This window comes from Lycorma delicatula, chromosome 4 (assembly GCF_047948215.1).
Source record: "Lycorma delicatula isolate Av1 chromosome 4, ASM4794821v1, whole genome shotgun sequence".
Taxonomy (NCBI): Eukaryota; Metazoa; Arthropoda; class Insecta; order Hemiptera; family Fulgoridae; genus Lycorma; species Lycorma delicatula.
Genome location: NC_134458.1, coordinates 175,662,537 through 175,675,977, shown reverse-complemented (window position 1 = coordinate 175,675,977; position 13,441 = coordinate 175,662,537). Strand labels below are relative to the sequence as shown.

At 27.3% G+C, this 13,441-nt stretch overlaps 1 protein-coding gene across 4 annotated transcripts in view; it reads left to right on the top strand.

The window, feature by feature from the left end:
- LOC142324086 (syntaxin-like) overlaps positions 1-13,441 on the top strand; it is a 206,194-nt gene that overhangs the window by 176,972 nt on the left and 15,781 nt on the right. For all 4 annotated transcript variants that reach the window (XM_075364719.1, XM_075364718.1, XM_075364720.1 and 1 more), the window contains exon 8: positions 9,361-9,471. In XM_075364719.1, the coding sequence (XP_075220834.1) occupies positions 9,361-9,471 (111 nt within the window). The remainder of the gene's footprint in view (positions 1-9,360; positions 9,472-13,441) is intronic.

Sequence of the window (13,441 nt, the reverse complement as noted above, 5' to 3'; positions counted from 1 at the left end):
AATCAAATTTAGTTTAAACTTCAACTAAGCATTGAAAGATACTGCATAATAATTCTATTAACCTATAATGATACTTATGGTTATTTATGAAAATAAGTTGAATAATTTTTATTTGAAAGAATGCATGTAAAAATAACCCTCTAACAGGTAATGCCACCTGGTATTTTTTGATTAATAAAAATTTGTTAATAATAAATATTTTGTTTAGATTGGTAAAAATAAAATGATACAAAAAATAACAGTTTGTAATTTGTTAATAAAAATTATTTGTACACATTACAAAATAGAAAATTATCAAAAATTCAGTTTAAAAACCATAATTTTAAATAAATCTGTGAAAAGCTATTTTAATTGAGGTAATACCTTATTAAAAATAGTAATGAGAGCATAATATAGTCTCTTTTGCAAATACAAAATGAAAACCATTTTTATAAAATATAAATTGAAAATAAAAATAAAACTAAAAAATGTGATTTCCTGCTAATTACACTGATCAACAATGATTTTGTTAAATGAGAGTGAATATTTGATTCTTATAGTATTTTTCATGCTGATTTCAAATATGAAATCAGAATTCTACTGTCAGGCTTAGTTTTTTTGCAACTACCATTCTTATTTTCAGATAGTATCATGCATTAACTCCATAAGCACAGCATTTTGTCAACATAAATAGATCCACAAATATTCCCTCTGCCATGCAGCCAGTGGCACATAGCTAAGAGCTTCCAATTCCAGTACCACCACATACATGAAACTTAGATGAAGATGAAAGTGTTGAATCTTGTGCTGACATATCAGCGATAAAGAAAGAAATCCAAAATTTTTAGAAAATAGATATACTGAACCCCATTTAATTAATCAGTCAGAATTAAATATCTGGTTCGTGATCTAAATTTGTCAAAGAATCAAACAGAAATACTAGCATCACGACTGAAATTTATGGTATTTTTTACAACCAAATAGTAAATAAGTGCTTTCCATAACAAACGGCAAACTTCTCTCAGTACGAAAACTTAGTATACTGTAATGATAAGGACTTTTTACTGGAAGCTTCGGGACATATGTACCATCCTGAAGAATGATGACTTTTTATTGAATCATCAAAGCTTAGTTTGAAACGTGGTCTACTTCACATTGGAAATAAATACCCATCAATACTATTGACATACGTTGTTCACATGAAGGAGACTTATGAAAGTATGAAACTAGTAATGAGCAAGACTCAGTATGGGAAATATTTATGTTATATTTGTGGAGATCTGGAAGTAATAGCACTTTTACTTGGATTGCAACTTGAATGCACTAAGTTCTGTTGCTTTTTGTGCGAGTAGGACAGTAGGGATAGGAAAAATCATTACGTAAAAGAGCAGTGGCCAAAGAGAGAGGTACTGACGGTAGAAGAGAAGAATGTTGTTAGTCAGGCATTAGTAAAATCAGAAAAAGTGTGTCTTCCACCACTACACATTAAGCTAGGTTTATTCAAACATTTTGTTAAAGCAATTGATCATAATGGTGCAGGCGTTTTCAGTTTCTAAAAATCAAATTCCCTAATATAAGCGGTGCTAAAATAAAGGAAGGTATATTTGTTAGACCACAAATAAGAAAACTAATGAGTGATCCGGCGTTTGAAGAATGTTTGAATGACTTGGAGGTTGCTGCATGGAAATCATTTCATAATGTGGTAAACAACTTCTTTGGAAACCATAAAGCAAGTAACTACAGAGAACTTGTGAATGAACTCCTTCAAAACTACAAAGAACTTTGGTGTAACATGTCACTCAAAATTCATTTCTTATATTCACATTTGGATTTTTCTCTAACAATTTCAGTGCTATCAGCGATAAACATGGAGAATGCTTTCACCAGGAGATGTCTACAATAGAAACACAATACCAGGGAAAATGGAACCCAAAAATGTTAGCCGATTAATGTTGGAATCTAAAGAGGGATAACTACACCAAATTACAGTAGAAAATCCAGAAAAAATAGATTTTAGTTGAGTACAAAATGCATGTAATGTATTGTCATATTACATTCATCATATAACATTTTGTTCCAAAAGAAATTTCAGTTACAAAAAAACTGAGCCCGATAGAAAAAATCGATTACATATATGAAATCAGCAAAAAAATAAAGTAAGAATCAGCCATTCACTCTCATTTAACAAATAAAAAATTAAATTTTGTTGACTAGTGTTAGGGACATTTTACAAAGCAACGAATAGAAAAGTGATTTTCTCAGTTTAATAATGTAATTACCACCTAAACTGAAAGGCAGATTGGGAAAAAAACTGTAGGAAAAAATAAAGATCAGATAAATAAAACTATGAAATAAATATAAATATGTATATAATAATAAATATAAATGAGATAAATAAATAAAACAACATATTTGGTTTTGAGTAAGGAGACAAGCTTCATCTATTACTATTGTTGGCTCTGTAGTAGCTGGAATTTATCAAGAAGTTGCATTCTGGAAAATGAAGGGGTTGAAGTAAAGTACAATTCTAATATCTTAAGTAAAGTTTGTCAGATAGCTGAATTTAAGAACACTGGGTCACTTCTCTTTACACTATTGGCATGTTTTATTAGCTGTTGACCAGTATACAAAAAAAACACAATATAGATTGAATATATTTTTTCACTATATACTTAACGGACCAGCCTTTTTACGGTGGGTGGCATTCAAACTAGTTCTACAGGAGACTCCACAGAAGATGTGGATCTTGGAATAAATCTCAAAAATTTATTCTGAAATAAGGTGTGTTATATTTGGAATTTGTAGAAGATGTAAATTACACTTGATGAACTATTTCCATATAATTTGAAAGTTTACAGTTTTTAATAATTCTTCTTTTAAAATAATACAAGAAATGATAGTATCACAATGTAATGCCATTAATATTATTTTTGACGCTCATATTTTGTGCTCAGCAAGTAGTTAAACTTTTTTTGATTAACCACAATTCTGATTTAATAATAATTTTATTACAACTTAACGAGTTAATTTTATTCACTTAAAATATAAAGCATAATCATAGATGGAGCTAAAGAGGTAAGGATGGGAAGGTAAAAGTTTGTCCTTGTAGGATAGTCAAGTTTCTATTCTAGTATAGCCGTTAAATTTTTTGAGCCCTGGTTATGGTATCCTAGACCTCACTAACACAATTACAATTACCATCTTCCATTTTTTTTTTTAATTTCAAATGGTTATATGTAACCCAAAAATAATGATAATGATCAAAAAATTATCATCTTTTTTTTCTTAATGTTGAAATCGATTCAACAATAATAAAATGTTTTTTGCAAAATTTTAAATGGTTGCACATATGTTCTATTTTTTTTAATTTCATAATGGTTTAATTTACAGTTATGAGATTTTTTATGATGACTTGCATATTTTGTAGAAGGGATTCTATTATTTTCTTTGAAAAATGTTATAAAGAGGGATGAAAAGATAATGATGAGTCCTTTCTTTTGAGGGGTGATAGACTTTACTATGATTTTCCTTTTTTTATCCAATATATTTTTTTTAAACTTTTGAAAAACTATTGTTAGAAATACCACTGTAATTAATATCTTTGAAAAAAGAATCCGCTTAATTTTGGATTTAATAAATTTTACTATTACAGCTAATTGAATTTAAATGTTTAAAATTATGTACTTTTAAGTGAGTTATGATCTAGGTAGGAACACTTTTAAATCCTCATCATATTGGTTGGAAGTAAGTTTTCACATTTATTTTAAATGTAGGTAATGAAATTGCCATTTAAGTTGTTTTTAACATGTCTTATGATAGCTTACATGAAATTTTCTTTTTGCCTAAACCTACACTCTAATTTTTATAATTTTTACTGGTTTAACAAATCAATCTAGAAGGCATTTTAATTATTTTGGATTAGTTAAAAAATAAATTAAGTTTTGTAATTTTCAAATCATTAGGGGAATGATTTAATTAATTTTCAGTTGTATGCACATGCAGTAAAGTTAAGTAATGTCATTGTCATTTTAAAAAAAAAGTAATTAACTCTTTACTAAATCAGAAATAATTGTGAAACTTATATAACCTGAATGTTTTCTTTTTTTTAAAGTGGCACACGTGGTGGTTGAAGTAGGTGATAAGTGGCCTAAAGTGTAAAGTATTTCACACTTTATATTGTATGGTAATTTCTAAACAGGACTTCTATGACAATTTATGTTTAATTCTTTATTATCTAACACTATAGATAATTAATAATAGATATGATTATTAAATATTAATTATTGTCAATACTTATTTATATTATAACTTTATCTTAATTGTTTTATATTTTTATTTAGTTGAAATAAAATTATCAGCAAAATTATTTAATTCAAAACAATTCCTTATAATTACATTTATGTTTTTTTTTATTAATTCACACAATAGTTAAAAGCTTGTGGATGAAAGTAATAAAAGGATCTTTTGTAATGAGTGAAAAAATTTAACTCTCTGTCCGAGGTTCAAATCAGGTCTTCAAAATGAAAGACTAAAATGACACTACAAAGCAGTTGAAATCAGAATTGTATGTATATATGAGGTGTGATAAAAAAAATGAGAATATTAATTTTTATAAAAAAAAATTATTTTTTCTTCTATTGGTATTATTCTCTTCAAAGTAGTTTCAAGAGATGTAACATATTTACATCATTATTTCTTCCACTCCTCAAAACATCTGTGGAAAGCATTTTTACTTCCTTGTACAAAGTAAAGGAAGTACTGTAATGGCGAAAAATTTCGGTTTTCAGATTTCAATGGAAGTACCCATTTTGACCATCCCTGAATTCATTTTGACTAGTTTCGGCATGATGTCTGTACATATGTATTTCGCTTTACTCAAAAACGATTGGTCGTAGAATGTTGAAATTTTGTGTTTAGGACTGTTGTAACATCTAGTTGTGTACCTTACCTTTTGATTGCAATCAACTGGGCCAAAAAGGCTTCAGAGTTATAGCCAAATAAAATTTTAGTTAATAAATATTTGATCTTACAAGAGGAAGGTACATCAGTTCAAATCCAACTTCATATACATATATTTTTTTTAACTTTTTTTTAAATTTAAATATATTGATTTATTAATAATTATTAACCTCTGATTGTAAAAAAAATTAACAATAAATAATAATTGAATAATAACAAAAAAAAATAAAAAATGAAAAAAATCAGAAGTTATTAGTGAAATAAAATTTTGTGTACTTTTCATTTTAATTCAAAAGTTTTTATAATCAGAAGTTATAATTATTAATAAATCAACATATTTAAATTTAAAAAAAAATAAAGTTTAATAAATATATATGTATATGAGAAGCTGGATTTGAACCGATGTGTGCATGGTTATGGATCTGACAGGTTCTCACTTACACCACGTATCTACTTGAGTGACATGAAACAAAATTAATATATACACTGATATAAAATGCTAAGGAAATTCTTAGAGCCATTTATGTTGAGTGTAATTGAATATTGCATGTTAGTATTTTGTGATGAAGACACGTAGCCTAGGGTGTTCGGGCCTACTCACGCGCAAGAGTGGGTGGGTCGGAGCTCCCCGATGATGGCATGGGGGACCCTCGAGGTGTGCATGGGGGGACGCGTAACTGTGAAGGGCAAACGAAATGTGTGTCTTGATCAGGTACAATAGGGACTGGAAGGGTGCGGAGAAAAATTCTGATCACCGGAAGAGGTGATTAGTACGTTTTTGAGGAGGCTCGAGAAACCCCGATGGGATGTCCGAGTTCGAACGAGCTAGGGAGGGCAGACTGCGCTGCCATGAAACCCTGAGACGACTGTGTTAAGCTTTTTAGCATGGGCTGGTCGTCTTGGGGGAGTTGGGGCTGTATGAAGGAAAAATACAATTGTAAAAAATGAAGACACGTAAACAGTGTACTTACTACTCACACACGTAATATAGTTCAAATCGGTATGTCAAAGCCCGTGCCTTCACTTTGTCAGCTACAGTAATATGGGTCTTAGGTGCCTTATACTGATTTAACTTTTTTATAGAAAAAGGTCACTATAGTTATTTTCTTTCAGAATTAGAAATAATTTGCTTATGAAAAGCAATTTTTTTTAAACATTAAACATGATCTTAATATATTAGAATAATTTTATTTCCAAAGCCTATCTTGTTTTACCTTTTACACATTCTCAAAAATGATTAGTCGTAGAATACTAAAATTCTGTATTTAGGACTTTTGTAACATCTAGTTGTGCACCTCCCTTTTTGATTGCAATCAACTCTGCAATTGACATTTAGAATAATTGAGTGTTATGCTGGTAATAACCATGTATATTATATCTGATTATTTAATATTAACTGAAAATTATAATTTAGAATCATATTATTTTCAGATTTTTTTTAGCAAAATCTTCTAAAAATTGTATATGTATTTAAAAAAAAAATAATTTAATTATTTGACAGAACAATAAAATACAATGTTATGTTGGTACTAACTGTACATTTTTGAATTGTGTTCAGTTTAATGTTATTTTTGAAGATTATTTTATTAATTACCATTGACATTTGAATTCAAATAATTTAAATAAAAATATATTTGTATTTACTTTACTAGAAAGATTATTTTCATTTACAATAAGAATGATTTGTAAATTATTAATTTCAAAAACACCTACTCCTTTATTCTTCAAATTTATATTTCTATTTAATAAAAAAAGTATCATTCAAATGACATTTTTTTCTTTTTGTTATGGGGAAGTGATTCTGGTCATAGAAAAGTACAGTACATAACTTGACTTGTAACATATATTACGCACCTGTGAAAATACGTAAATTTTTTCACTTGTGTGTAATATGCTTCTTACAACTCTTGTTATGTAATTTACTATTCTAGATCAGTATTATTCATATCTTCACGAGTTGCTGATTAACAAAAATTTCAGATTTCTGGTGTGTCATATAAATACAAGTTAATAATAATTAAACTATTCCATTTCGTGAACTCCTGTATACTGGTTAAATAAAGTTTAACCAGTATAAATTTAAATGATAAAGTGAGAAAAAAATGTGTATATATAATTTAATAGGTGTACAAGGAAGTTATGTGATGCCACATCAGATTTTTTCTTTATTTCATCTATTATTACAAATTGTTGTCCTTTTAATGTTCTCTTAATTGGCAGGAACAAAAAAAGTTTCAGGATGCAGGTCTGGAGGAGATAGAGGATGTGGCATCAACATCAGTATCCTATTTACAGCATCCACACCAAAAGCTTTCTTTTACATCTTTAAAAGTTCATTGCACTTTATTCGTTATTCAACTTAAAAATTTAATGCAAATTCTTTATTTCAAACAAAATAAATTGCCACTCGTAATAAAATATACCATAATTACTCGGCTACCAAATTTGAACTGTGTGTCTAATATGACTGAAAAAAATTGATGTACCTTATAGATGTTTCTGCCATCATGAGAGAAAGAGATGAACTCAGTTAAGAGATGTAGAGCATAGGATTAAAAATTCTATTTATTTATTTTTGTTACACCTCGTGTATGTGTATGTGAGCATACACATACAGGTGTATGTGAACATGTGTATGTGTATGTTCATATATATGAATTTATTATTATGTGAATATGCGATCTGATAGTTATCATGACAACAATTAGGTATTACATGAATGACATTACCTGTAATGATTACCCATTAACCCACCAGGTTGGTCTAGTGGTGAACTGGTCATTGCAAATCAGCTGATTTTGAAGTTGAGAGTCCCAAGGTTCAAATCCTAGTAAAGACAGTTACTTTTACACAGATTTGAATACTAGATCATGGATACCAGTCTTCTTTGGTGGTTGGGTTTCAATTAACCACACATCCCAGGAATGGTCAACCTGATACTGTACAAAACTACAGTTCATTTACATTCATACATATCCTCATTCATCCTCTGAAGTAATACCTTACGGTGGTTCTGGAGGCTAAACAGAGAAAGAGATGATTACTTATTACTTTATATTCAGATATATATCTGATTATCATATAAATTGGTAAGGTTATATTTAGTTTGCTATTCTGATGTTTTCATGTATTCATAGGTGGTTTTTATTAACTATTACACCACACACACACACGCGCACGCGCATGCATGTATGTATGTATGTATATACTTATGAGATGAAATTTGCCAAAGAATTACAACAAATAGAAAAAACTGGAGGATAATCTGTTGATCATAAAGGTCTAGATGAATAGAAATAGAACTCAAAAAAAAAAAAGAAAAAAAACAGTTATATTTATATAATTTTAACAGTCATTTATACTCGAAAAATAACAATATCCATCTTTATCAAACAATATAACAAAACTGTTTTCATGTACTCAACAAAATACTTAAGCTTACAATAAAGGGCCTTATAAATTTAATAAATTGCCAATCTATTTAAAAGATCTTCCCACTAAATTAATTAAAAAAAAAAAAAAAAAATTTTATTGATATAATATTACTGTGTCAATGGATTTTTAAATAATACTAAAAAAAAAATTGTTTTTTGAAAACAGATGAATTTTCTGCCTCTCAATTTAATGTGCACATAAATATCCTCCAAAATAATTTTCATTAATGCCTTCTGAATTGTTGTTTACTTTACAGTTATTTTATTTATCACCTTTCACCACTCAGTTTTTATTTTATAATTAATTATATATTTTGTAACACCGCTCTGATCTATGTTTTCGACAATTTCTCTTGAACCATCCAATCAAATGCTAGGGGAGTTCTATTTTTTATCCATGGCATGCCTACACGTTCCTGATGTCATTTATATAATGGATTATTATTTATCAATTAGAATAAAATATTTATTTATCTAATAGAAAAGAAAGTCAACTATTCTACAAGTAGGATAACTTTTATCAACAGGTATGATTATTTTCCTTAAAAAAATAAAATCTAACCAAACTATAGTAAATTCTAGATAAATCAAAATTATGATAAATCTAAAAGTTATTTTCTAGTTTTATAACTAATGTTGATTAATAATAAAATATAAAATAGATGCTTCAATAGAACTTTCTTTTCTTTGAAGAGATATTACAAAAGCCACTTTAAATTATTAACTATTGCAATGGAAAATCAGTTTAAAAGAAATTTTTAGAATGTTTCTGCTTGATAATGCATTCTATAGAAAAATTATTTTCATTTTAGAAAAATTAAGTTTAATAAAATCAAATGATTACTTGTAAGGTTAATTTTTTAATATTCATCAAGTAATTTAAAATGATAAAATTTTAGTTAAAATAATTAAAAATTCACATCTAAATTTAAACTTAAGTTTTATGAATTAACTGATTATTGAATACATATTAAAATGTTGTTTACAGGGAGATATGATTAATAATATAGAACGTCATGTTGAAGAGGCTGGAGAGCATGTAGAAAAAGCAAAAACACATATAACGAAAGCTACTAAATATCAAAGGAAGTTAAGAGTGGTATGTAGAAATATAATATATTTAATACATATATGTACATAGATTTATATGATATTTATAATTTATTTTTGTACCTCTGCTTAATTATTCTGATGATCAAATTATAAATACACAAAATTAATTACTAAGAATACACTCACTAATGTACCAGAATGTGATATAAAGATTTGTGGTGCAGTCTTCAAAAACTGCAGTGTCTGTTTTAGCCCAAAAATTTTGATTGCTGACAAAGTTAAAATGGGTTTTAAACTACTTACATATGTATATGTATTTTTTTATAAATTTTCTACTCATACTTATCCATTGAAATAATAATGGAGATAACATTCTTTCTTACTTGGAAGAAGGAGGCAAGTTTCATATTTTTAATTTACTCCTGTATTTTCACCATTTTATTGTCATATATGTAATTTTCAACTTCACCTCTATATTTAGACAAAATATAAATGATATGAAGAGTACCACTCTCTTGCGAGCCGTTAAAAATTCTATTAAATACCTTAAGATAAAATGCCAGAAAAAAAATTTAATACAAACAAAATTAAATAAAAATAAAATTTTATGTAAACAATTAATCTTTTAAACAAAATAAAGCCAATCGACTATGAGTTCATAACATTATTTAAGGACAACAATCAATCGTGTTTGAATAAGTTTTCAATTCATTAAGTCAGTGATGCCAACATGTCAATAAAAGTAATAAAATTAAACTGTTTTATTATTTGTTGTTTTGTAAATAAAACAGCTATATTAAATTTATACCTGATTTTTCTTTATCGACTTGTTTAATTTTTATTATGTCAACTTTATTTAACTAATATTTTTATTCTACCGACTTTATTTACATAAATTTTCTCAGAATTAAAGTTTCTATAAATATTTATTACAATTTAACAAAGTCTCTTCATGACAAATCTTAAATAGAGGATTTTGATGTCAATATTTTGGGCTTTACAACAGTTTTCTTGGAAACCACAACAGATAGAGTCCTGGAACCCATTCTATTTTATTTTTCTAATAAAAATATTTTTCTGCATCTTAATTTGAATCCCAAGAATTTCAGTACAGCTCATTTTACCATTAAAAAAATTAGAAATCAATGTGAAATAAAAATATTTCAAAAGCTAGCTGTAACTCAAGAACAAACCATTTCTGAATCTCGTATGTTTATAAGACTTCTTATTTTTAATTCTACAATTACCTCTTGAGCATAATATCTTAGAGCATTCTTTATTTAAATAACTTAGCAGATCACATCCTAGCTGGAGAATATAATTATTCTGTTGCTTTAATTAATAATTATTTAATGTACAACCTTTTTCCTTTTGTTACCTCTGTTTAGTACTTTTCAGAGATCTCTACTTAAGCATCTTTATTAAATAGATTTCTAAAAAAAAAAAATTATACTGATACTGGTTTACTCTCCTGGTAGTCAAAATAAAATGAACTATTCTGCTGCTACAAAAATTTATTGTAAGATTTATGTAATATTTATTATTAATGAATTATATAATGATGATTACATAGCCTATCTCAATATATTTTATACATTTCTCATAGTTCAATTTTATTTTATATTTTGATAATATATTTTCCTGTAAATAATTATTTGTCAATAAAGCTTACTGTGATTTTAAGTAAGTACTTTATTTGTAAAAATTAAGCAGATATACTAGTATATTTCCTCTAGCAAGAATCAGAGCAAACGTAAATAGAAGTCAAGTCCATAACAACCAACCAGCAAGAATCTCAGCAATGGGTAAATTGTAACAAATTTTTAGTAAAAAATCATATGATTAAGTTTAATTAATGAAAAAAATACCAAAATTTGCAATTTACTTCCTAGTTTATACGAAATATTATAATCCTATGTATGGAATTACACAATACAATATACAGTATCATAAAATATGCACCACTGGTAGATCATGAGATCCCATTTGGGATCTCACATCACAAGGCCATAAAAATCATATATATTATTTTCTTAAGATACTTAAGACAACTACATAAATTATTGAATTAGTATTTGCTGAAAAAGTATAGTGATAAAGTGGAAACAATTAAATTTTTCAAGTGGTCTGTTACTAACACTAAGCGACACTATATGGGATCTCATGGCAATCAAGTTGTTAAGGAAGGGTTGGTTGCCTCTTTCTGAGGTTCCTCTGTAAAAGACTGTCCTTTGCATTAATAATTGTAAGAATATGTCATGGTAAAACATTTAATAAAATAGAAACAGAATTAAATTAAAAAATAATATTTAATGTTTTGTTTCTTAAAGTATACGTTAAATAATTCCGAGTTTAGTTTTTATTTGGTTGGGAAACTATATCCAAATGTTTTTTCTCTAACAGTATTAGGAACTGCTGACTTGAAAAAGCATCTATCTGTAAATAAGTTTAAAACTTCTTTTCTTTATCTACTTTTTTCAATTTTGTAAGCACTTTTTTTCTAAATTTTATGGCATTTGCTTCTTATTACCAAGATAAACTTTAGTAAAACCATTAGTAGGTTAACTCTTTAAAAAGCAAATAAAAGTGGTTAATATTTTAAAAATTAATTTTAATATCAAAGTAAAATAGTTAAAATTCTATTTTGCATAAAACCACGTTAATCTATGCACTAAAACCAAGGTCAGGTTGTCAATATTTTGATGAAATATATTACATATATAAGATGAAATACACTGCAAACGTAATTTCACATAATCTACTTAACGTTATGTTTAACAATCATTATTGGGTGCAATGATACTAAATGTAACCATATTTGTACTGTGATCAGATCATGATTACAGATAATCTGATTACTGTATGGAATTAGGTCAATCCTCAGATTTGATTTGTAATTAATAAATTAATTACTGTGTGTTAAGCAACTGTAAAATAGATCAAGTATACCATTTTTAAAAAGTTTAAAATTAATATAAATTTAAATATGTTTTGCAGTCAAGTCCAAGAAATTTATTTTTCCAGTAAAACTTTTATTTAAATTCTACAAAATAATGTATTAAAATATATTCAAAGAATATTTAAAAAAACTGACAGGGTATATTTTATTATTTTAAAATCTGAGGAATGCCAAAAGCAAATAACCATAAAAGGTAATTGTGGGGTAATATTACCAAAAGCAGACATTCTGAAATAGGAATTGGTCCTTACATCTGTTATACCAAGTGAGTAACCTGATACCAAATGGTCTTGCCTTGCACTTTCAATACTTGAGTAGTGCCATCTTAATTTTATGTACTAAGATCATTTATGTAAATAATAAGTAAAATAATATTTCTTTATTATTAAAAAAAGTTGTTATATTAAATAATAATCACATACTGTCCAAGTATATAAATATGCACAAAAAACAATCAATTTCAAAGGTAGATAAAAAAAATCATATTTAACTGGACAATATCTATAGAAAAAAATATCAGTGAAAATAAGTGATAAATAACATTGGAAGGTAATTTTAATGTGGTAGTGGTAAATGCTTAATGATAAATAAATGTTTTAAAGTAAATTTTTTTATTTGTAAAATATATGAGGGTTGTCTGAAAAGTTTTGAACCTAACATAGAAAAGACGTATCTTTTCTGTCAAATATAGTTTTATTTTTCAACAAAGTCTCCATTCAAGTCGATACATTTTTTCTAGCGTTGCTCTAACCTCTTTAACCCTTCCAAATAGTAATTGGTGCCTTTCACTGCAAAATAGGCGTTTACGTATGTGATAACCTCCTCATCCAATGAAAATCTCTTTCCTTCAAGTTAAACTTTAAGATTAGGAATTAGAATCGAAGTGTGAGCAGGTGCATTGTCAATAAACAAATGTAGTATAATCGATAAAAAAAATTCCATTCCTATCCCAAAAAACATTCGCCATCACCTTCCCAACCAATGGAACCGTCTTCGCCTTTTTCAGAGCAGGTTCACCCTTTGCAGTCCACTATCTTGATTGCTTTTTCACCTCAAG